We start from the raw sequence: 10121 nt of genomic DNA, 5'->3' as shown, positions 1-10121 counted from the left end.
GAAGCAGCTGAGTTGTGTCTTTCAGTGAATCTTGATACTGCCAGGGCATGCCTCTTGTACATCTTTACATGATGCCATGAGCAGTGGCATGAGGGTGAAAATAGATCAAAAGGTGCTTAAGCTATACTTGTGACTATAATCCAACATTTATATAATTGTGAAGTACTGTACAATCTTTCAGTAAAGCCACCATGCAGTTGTATGCCTAGACTTCTTGCACTGACATTTTATTCCTCCCTCCAACTTGACGGTCATACTTTCAAGCTGTCCTACTATCATATATCATACTATCCTTCTACAATATATTGTAGAACCAATATATTGAGATACCCTACTTAATCCCAGGAACTATTTTACATATCCTGTGTCATTTAAATCTCACAACAACCTTGTAGGTGGGCTATTGCAGTCTTACAGACAAACGGACTCAGAATCTGATAAAATTTTTGCTTAATAGAAGCTGGCTAGAAAGTGACACATCTGCTATTTAAATCTAGTTCTTTCTAATTCCAAAGCTATTAACCATTTTTTCCTCCAGTTTTGACTTTCACGAGGTTGTTTGTTATTGAAATTAAATGACCAACCCATATCTATTACATGAACACTGAGGTTAATTGCAGTGCGGAACACTGAGGTTAATTGAGGTTAACTGAGTTAATACCCAGTGCTTCATCCAGCCAGGGTAACTGCATATGTCTATAGACCCCCCCGAAGGAATGGTGAGGATGAAACTTTAAGACCCCCTGTTCATCTAGAGGTTGAGAAGGGTAGATAAGACTCTTGGATACTAGGTATTTAAGAACTTTCTCAGATGAAAGGAAGCTGGGAACAAAGTAAGAAAGAATGCCTTTTAGGATTCACAAAATTATGAGAAGTCAGCCACATACAGTAGGTCAGCTTTTTTTATATATTTGCTCCTTTTCTTATTCATTGAACTGTGAAAAGAAAACATCTTGGACCTCCAAAATCACTAAGGAAATCTCAAGCTGGATACTGCTTAGGGCAAACCTGCCTCCCATTATATTCAAAGTCACAGAGCATTACAAGAAGTGTATTATTATTATACTTAAGTCAGAATATTAAAAGAGGAGCTCCAAAATATCTCTTTAGGTTCATCCCGCCTAATTCACTTTGCCTTTGTTTACCAAACAATATTACTTTTTGTTGAAGTAATATTAAGTAATATTACAAAGGCAGCCTTTGCCATGACTTTTCTATTCGTAAGATAAACTTCTAATGATTGTGCTCCCCATCCTGTAAAATAAAAATATTTTTCTTTTAAACTTTTATTTTGAAATAATTTTAGATTTACAGAAGAGTTGCAAAAGTAGTACAGAGTTTTTACGTATCCTTCATCCAGTGGCCCCAAATGTTAACATTTTATATAACCATGGTATGTTTATCAAAACTAAGAAATTAACATCAGTACATTCCTATCAACTAAACTTCAGATTTTGTTAAAATTTTATCCGTTTTCCTACTCGTATTCTTTTTCTGTTTCAGTATCCAATTCAGAACAACACAAACACTTAGTCATCATGTCTCTTTAGTCAGAGGACACAGTTTTTAATGTTGAATCGTAATAATGGCAAAGATGTAGAAGACTCATACAAGGTTGTTGTGGGTGGAAGAGAAAGCACATTAATCAACTTCTTAAAATTTCATAGCTAAAAAAGGAATTTCTGATTCTCTCCAGGAGGAAACAATATTGGAAGAACCCCAGGAGTCTGTCTTCCCGATTGCCCTGTTTTCTACTTCTCCTAAGGATGAGGTCAGTATCATTGTGATGCCAGCAGCAGCCTCTTGCTCCCTCTCCAACATGTCCTCAAGCGGTGCCTGTTTTCCTCTGCTTACTCCTCCATGCAGTCAACTCACTAGAGCAGAGTATTTTTAGCTCTGTGGAGGGAAGCCCGCAGTCCTCCAGCGGATCTCCCTGTAAGTAGAAGGATGAGTCAGTTCATATTAGGTAGTGCAAAGTAGAAAAACTCACGTTTAGGGTGAAAAGCTAATATTTTGAGACTCACAATTCCACATATTTTTTGTGTTTATTTTCATACTAGTTAAAATGTAAAAAGATCAAGGGGTACAATTAGCACCTGCAGAACCTCCAGCAGAGATTGCCATCTAGGCTATGGTTTGCTTGCTTTTTGGTATAATGTTATAAAAGGTAACCTAAATTGTTGAACACTGTTTTCTTTTAAAGACATAATTGAGAAACGTTTCTGTAAAATAAAGCACTAATATATTATCAGAATTCTTTATGCAACAATTTAGTAATCATATTATATATGTGCATGTATGCATATATATATACATGCATATTCTGACTAATACACTTTTATATGTACTTATGTGTCTGTGTACATACACATACATAAACTTGTGTATGTATGTACATATATGTATATGCATGTGTATATGCATACATATGTACATATATACATGTACATATATACATAGATGCTTATATACATATATAAACACATATGCAAATATATACATATATACTTTTTATCCCATGTGTCATATATATTGGATAGGGTAAGTTACACTATGATAAACTGAAAATCTCAGCAGCTTAACACAATATAACCTTATTTTCTACTCAAATTATGTAACTATTTTTGGTTGACATGGGACTCAACTCTAGAGTCACTCAGAAACCCAGACCAACAGGGGCTTTACTATGTGGTAGCCGCAACATTTAGAACATGAAACTGTCTCAATTACCAAAAGAAAGCCTGGATAATTGAACATGAGATATCCACAAACATAGTCACACATATTAAAAGTGATAGAAAAAACCACAATTATTTTTGCACCAACCTAATAATTTTCATTTACAATTTATTGGCTAGATCTAGTCACAATACTTTATTCAATTTCAAGGAAGACAATAATCACATTCTCTAGGTATACAGAAGAAGAGAATAAAATATTGGTAAAAAATATGTACGGCTATTTGGGAGAAAAACTACCTATTTGAAATGAAACTATTTTCCTTTGTGCATAAGTCAGGGTAAGTAACACTAGTAGCTATAACAAACAACTTTTAAATTCCAGTGACTTGATAAATATTTGCTCTGTTAATTGTGTTTATTATGTTTGCTTATTTGATGACATCATGCAGTTGGCAGGAGATCCCTGCTCTAAACAGTCAGATTGGGACTTCAAAGCCTAACATTTTATGACATAATAAACACTGCAAAATGACAACAATAAAGAAGTGACAGTATTTTTCCTCTAGATTCAGCGAGTAAGATGATTCAACTACTTTGTCCTTTAACAAATTAAGTGGGCAGCACTCTGAAGGAGATTGTTCAGCCACTAATCCCCTCAGTGCTGAAGTACTGTGAATTTTTTTTTTTTTTTTTTTTTTTTTTTTTGGTGGGGTAGAAAGTAGCAGACTGATTCATAAACAGTTTTCTGGAAGAATAACATAGTCATTCTGGTTTATCTAAGTTCTGGCAAGACCTGTTATAAAAAGAGTACTTTAGAGGAGTTTTGTAAGAAAAAGTTACTTCCTTAGCTTTCCTTCCTTATCCTCTCTCTCTCTTGCCTTGTACTTAGTTCTAAATCTTTCAGTTAGTCCAACACATTTGCTACTGACTGTAGCTGAGGAATTCTCATACCTCCTGTGTCCTTAATATATAATGTCCAATTATTCAGCATGAACAGTTTGAAGTTTGGGGCTATTTGTTCTCCATTTTCTTAAATAAACATACAAAAGAAAACCTAACTCAGTAGTTTTAAAACTTGTAAATAACTTGTAGGTTCAACACAAATCAAGATTCAGGCAACTTCAACCAGGATTTATTTGAAATTATGTGGGGCCACTTAAATATTGCACAGAACTAAGACAACTATGTACAAATTTCTTTCAAAGTTACATTATCTTCAAGGTTAGCGTTGTTTGGAGAGATTCCTGGTCTAGTGTGAGAAATTCTTGGTAGCTGTTCCAGTCCAGCTGTTAATTATCTTTCTGACCTTGAGTGAGAATTGTCTACTAGATTATTCTCAGCCCTTTCAGCTGTAGTGATTTGTAAGGTGTTGACTAAACTGGCTGCAGCAACCTCTATAGTGTCCTTAAAGTTCCTAGGTTTTCACTGTGTAACCAGAACCATGCATCTGAAATAGTTGACTAGCAATCTGGATCTGTATTTTTATTAACTCTACAGTTGGTTGAGTTTAATTACTATGCCAATGCTCAATGTTTAAAATCACCTGATGGCAGGCCCTTGGTTTGCCTCATTCTCAGTGCTATGTATTCACCTTTTTGTAGTTAATTGCAAGATAGAAAGCAGAATAACTGAGTAGGAACAAAACCTGGGAACTCCATTTTATAGAGTATTTATACAAATAATCTATGTCTAGACAGAAGAAAAGATATCCTGAAACATTAATCCTCTAGCTGAAGTAAATAGGGCATTATAATTACTATGATAACAAAGGCAATGGCAGAATGCAATAACAACCATCTATCAATTCTGGGAACGAAGTGCAACACCTGACCAGTTCAAGCATTAGGTATCACATGACCTGATGTCTGAATATATTAGTTAAACCTAATAAGACAGATACACCTCAATGGCAAAGATGGTTTGTTCTGTTTTTCCGGTATATTCATCAGTATCAACTAATTATGGATTGAGAGCACATTATTCAACTTTTCCAAATCTATTTAAAGCCTCTGTAAAATTACTGGATTTGCATTAGATGTTATTAAAAGTTCCTTTTAGCACTAATCATCCAGTCCATTTATCATTCTTTGATACTTATGTTATCAGAGTCTTAGGAGCAGACAGCTTTTCACGTCTTCCATTCAGTATAGTATCTCTACATAGAACCAACAATCTTTGTTCACTCATGTTTGACAGCATACTACGGGGATTATGATCTTATGTTTTGATTTCTTCTTCCTGACTTCTGCATGCATTTATGTAATATTTTTTAGCTGAATAATTTACAGTGGTAAATTCTGGATCAGCTTTCTTATTCTTTGACTGTGGTTCCCACTTCCAGTTTTATGTAAAAAGGTTAGAATGAATCATGAGCAAGTTGGTGCTTTTGTCTGCCACTTGGGAGCTCTGACTCTAAAGTAAGATGTCTGGGTTTGGAGCACTTAAAGACAGTTGCACACATTAAAACATGTTTTTGAGGACATGAATTGTTTACCAGAATGTTTGATTTATTCTCCTGTCTTCACATTGTTTCAGAAAAGTATTGCATATCTCCTTTACCCTGTGTGATCAAATACGTGAATGACTGTGTTCATGATGAAGTGGAATATAAACAGGCCCAGTGCTTCCCTAGGGTATCATTCTTAGGTGCCACTTGTGAAATCTTTAGCTGTCTTAATTCCAGGAGAAAAGACAAAGGCACATAAATGCATTGTTACAAGGCAAGACCACATACTAGCATCACATAAAGCCTTTGTTTGATGTCTGGTTGTTCAGGCATGTATGACACATTGAGTACAGATAACTGAACACAACAATTGTGTGAAATCAGATTAATATGTCCCAAAGTTCCATTACAGAACATCTCAGGAGAAAGACCATCATTTTAATGACTGGGAGTAGAGGTAAATAAAGGTCGAATGAGAATGCAGCATATCTGAATTGCAGCTCTCTTGACAGAAATTTACTAAGATTACTGTAAACTTTCTATCTTGTTTTTATAACATTTAGCCCTCCTTATTTTATGTCTTATTGTCTCCACTCCCCCAAATAACATGACTCTAAAGTATTTTTCACTTTGGATTTGACTGTATACAAATCCTGAGTATTTTCATTTTGAGTGTTGAGAAGGTGTGTTTTCTTAAGGTTGTTACTAGATAATGCCGCCTTGCTACTATGTAGAGCAGAAACTTTCAAGAACAAAGAATAGCTTTTTAGGAAAGACTTAATCAGTTGTGTTTCTTCAATTGGGTGAAGTACATAGGATCACTCCATGAGATTAGAAGCCAGTTTCCTGCTCAGCAAAGCTCAAAATGACACGGGAGCAAGGTAGCACTCTCCACTGATAAGGTACAACTGACCTTCTTTCTATTGCTCTTGTGTTACAAAAATAAGGGACATTATTGTAATTTAAATGTCAACTTTCAAACTTGAAATGACATAGTAAGCATAAATATTCACCATGATGTACATCAGAGTCCTTGACTCAAGGGCAGTAGATAATATTTTCCACATTATGTTGACCTTCTGGTATAACATCAATCAAATATATTTAACAGAAAAAATTCCTAAACCATTATGTTTGGTTGTCAGGTTCATAAAGAAGAGAATGATGGTAATGAATTTTGTCTGAGTCTGGGTAATTCCCTAGCCTCATGGGAGGCAGTGTTGTGCCTGAATCCATTATTTTTTTACTCATTCTACTATACATGTCATACTTACTACACTCTAGTATCTGGGGATGGGAGGTGAACAAAGCATGTTAATTCAGGTCATAGTCAATTCCTAAACACTATAGATTGATGTTTTCTGAAATGCCTCAGTGCATTCATTCATGAAAAAATATTTATTCTGCCCTAACTACCAACAAGGAAACAGGTGCTTGGGACACATCAGTGAAGTGAATAAAGATTTTAAACCCTTATTGAGTATACAGTTGATATGGTTTGGCTTTGTGTCTCCACCTAAATCTCATCTTGAATTGTACTCCCATGATTCCCATGTGTTGTGGGAGGGACCCGGTGGTAGATAACTTGAATCATGGGGGTGGTTTCCCCCACACTGTTCTCAAGGTAGTGAATAAATCTCATGAGATCTGATGGTTTTATTAGGGGTTTCTGCTTTTGTATCCTCCTAATTTTTTTTCTTGCTGCTGCCATGTAAGAAGTGCCTTTCACCTCCCACTATGATTCTGAGGCCTCCCCAGACATGTGGAACTATAAGTCCAATTGAACCTCTTTTTCTTCCCAGTCTTGCATATATCTTCATCAGCAGCATGAAAACAGACTAATACAGTAAATTGGTACCAGTAGAATGGGGTATTGCTGAAAAGACACCCAAAAATGTGGAAGTGACTTTGGAACTGTGTATCAGGCAGAGGTTGGAACAATTTAGAGGGTTCAGAAGAAGACAGGAAAATGTGGGAAAGTTTGGAACTTCCTGGAGACTTGTTGAATGACTTAGACAAAAATGCTGATAGTGATATGAATGATAAGGTTCAGGTTGAGGTGGTCTCAGATGGAGATGAGGAACTTGTTGGGAACCGGAGCAAAGATGACTCTTGTTATGTTTCAGCAAAGAGACTAGCAGCATTTTGCCCCTGCCTTAGAGATTTGTGGAACTTTGAACTAGAGAGAGATGATTTAAGGTATCTGTTGGAAGAAATTTCTAGGCATCAAAGCATTTAGGAGGTGACTTTGTTGCTGTTAAAAGCATTCCATTTTAAAAGGGAAACAGAGCATAACAGTTCAGAAAATTTTCAGTCTGATGATGCAGTAGAAAAGAAAAACCCATTTTTTGAGAAGAAGTTCAAAACTGTCTGCAGAAATTTATATAAGTAACAAGGAGCTGAATGTTAATCCCTAAGACAATATGGAAAATATCTCTGAGCCATGTCATAGGTCTTCATGGCAGCCTCTCCAATCACAGATCCAGAAGCCTGGGAGGTAAAAATGGTTTTGTGAGCCAGGCCCAGAGTCCTGTGCTGTGTGCAGCCTAGGGACTTGGTGCTCTGCATCCAAGCCATTCTAGCCACTAAAAGGGGCCAAGGTACAGCTCGGCCCATGGTTTCAGAGGGTGCAAGCCCCAAACCTTGGCAGCTTCCATCTGATGTTGAGCCTGCAGGTGCACAGAAGTCAAGAATTGAGGTTTGGGAACCTCCACTTAGATTTCAGAAGATGTGTGGAAATGCCTGGATGCCCAGGCAAAAGCTTGCTGCAGGAGTGGGGCCTTCATGGAGAACCTCTGCTGGGGCAGTACAGAAGGGAAATGTGTCAGAGCCCTCACACAGAGTCCCTACTGGGGCACTGCCTAGTGGGGCTGTGAGAAGAGGGCCACTGTCCTCCAGACCCCAGAATGGTAGATCCAACAACAGCTTGTACTGTGTGCCTGGAGAAACCACAGACACTCAACTCTAGCCCATGAAAGCAGCCTGAAGAGGGTATATACCCTGCAAAGCCACTGGGGCAGAGCTACTCAAGACTATGAGAACCTACTTCTTGCATCAGCATGACCTGAATGTGAGACATGAAATCAAAGGAGATCATTTTGGAGCTTTAGAATTTGACTTCCCCATTGGATTTTGGACTTGTATGGGCCCTGTAACACCTTCGTTTTGGCTAATTTCTCCCATTTGGAATGGCTGTATTTACCCAATACCTGTAATTCTATTGTATCTAGGAAATAACTAGCTTGCTTTTGATTTTACAGGGTTGTAGGCGGAAGGGACTTGCTTGTCTCAGGTAAGACTTTGGACTGTGGACTTTTGGGTTAATGCTGAAATGAGTTAAGAGTTTGGCAGACTGTTGGGAAGGCATGATTGGTTTTGAAATGTGAGGACATAAGATTTGGAGGGGCCAGGGATAGAATGATATGGTTTGGTTCTGCGTCCCCACCCAAATCTCATCTTGAATTGTATTCCCATAATTCCTCCATGTTGTTGTAGGGACTCCGTGGGAGATCATTTGGATGATGGGGGCGGTTTCCCTCATACTGTTCTCATGGCAGTGAATAGGTCTCACAGGATCTGATGGTCTTATCAGGGTTTTCTGCTTTTGCATCCTTCTTATCTTTTTCTTGCCACCTACATGTAAGAAGTGCCTTTCACCTCCTGCCGTGATTCTGAGGCCTCCTCAGCCATGTGGAACTGTATATCCAATTAAACCTCTTTTTCTTCCCAGCCTTGGGTATGTCTTTATCAGCAGCATAAAAATAGACTAATACAACAGTCTTCTGGGGAAAAACAAAGAATAATCAGTAAATGTAATTTAAAAATTTTATTAAGTGCTAGAAGGCAATAAATGTATTTTTTTTTTTTTTAAAGTAAAGGAGCATGGTAAGGGGACTCAGGAGTATGGCAATGAGGGAGCAGTGAAGAGGGCCATGTACAGGTTACAATATTAACTGGGTTGTCAGGGTAAACCTCAATGAGAAGAATACCTTTAAGTGAAGAGTTGAAGGAAGTGAGTCAGTTCATATGCATACTTGGGAGAAGGTTCAGAGGAGGGAACAGCCAGATCCATTGCCATAAGGTAGAATAATGCCTACCATGTTTAAGGAACAGCATGGATGGCCATTGTGGATGGAGTGAGTTGATTCCTAACATAAACGTGTGAATGTCTTCTAATACCCAACTCAGTCTCTGAGGGTAGAAAGATTGGGTTCAATTAGCCTACAACATGATGAAAAAGGAACCACAAATATTGAGCATCTAATATATGCCAGACACCTTACATGTTTCCTTATTTCATCTTTATATTAATGTATTGAGGCAGTTATTATAATCACCATTTTGCAAATTGGGATAATAACACGTAGGTAAGTTATATGATGAGATCAGTGTCACAAAGCTGTGAAGTAGTGAAGATGGATTCTTAGGATACCTTCAAATCCTAAGCTTTTTGGCTGCAGCACCCAACCTCACTAGTGTTCATTGTGTTGAAGTTCAATTTCTAAACAAAGTAGACTGACAATATCTAAGGATTACTAAAACTTAGCTCCAGGGATAGCAAGCAGTGCCACATTGGCTACTAGGTCCAAAAGTGACTGGGGCTCCCTCTTGTTTTCTCTCTTACCTATTTCCCAGCATTCCTTTTCCTGTTTACAGGAAGAGAAGTTATTGAAGATGACCTCTGTACAGATCACAGACATCATTAGTTGCAGACAACTCTTTAAAATCACCCTCCAAAGAAAGTCACATGACACGTCTCCTGCATGCTAAATAGTGTTCCCTTTAGGGCACATTCCTGAGCAGTCATCTGATAGCACCTGCCTCCTCCTCCCAGCCTGTAACTGCTGTGGGTATTCTGGGAGCAGTCAACTGGGGCACCCAAATAACAGCTGTTGCCAGCAGCCCCCTCAGCCAGCTGCAACCAAAGGTTGAAATCTACCTATAATAATATCATATTCTAACCCTTTCATGCAACTTTTAGCATAAACTGCAGA

General features: G+C 37.7%; 1 protein-coding gene across 1 annotated transcript in view; it reads right to left on the bottom strand.

The window, feature by feature from the left end:
• Window positions 1-1270: 1270 nt before the first annotated feature.
• PTGER3 (prostaglandin E receptor 3) overlaps window positions 1271-10121 on the bottom strand; it is a 217126-nt gene continuing 208275 nt past the window's right edge. Inside the window, exon 3 of the mRNA XM_065520241.2 lies at window positions 1271-1933. Within this exon, the coding sequence (XP_065376313.1) occupies window positions 1826-1933 (108 nt within the window). The 3' untranslated portion in view covers window positions 1271-1825. The remainder of the gene's footprint in view (window positions 1934-10121) is intronic.

The sequence above is a fragment of the Macaca fascicularis genome, chromosome 1 (assembly GCF_037993035.2).
Source record: "Macaca fascicularis isolate 582-1 chromosome 1, T2T-MFA8v1.1".
In the NCBI taxonomy this organism is placed as follows: domain Eukaryota; kingdom Metazoa; phylum Chordata; class Mammalia; order Primates; family Cercopithecidae; genus Macaca; species Macaca fascicularis.
The sequence above is the reverse complement of the archived record's forward strand: the minus strand, read 5'-3'. Positions and strand labels throughout refer to the sequence as shown.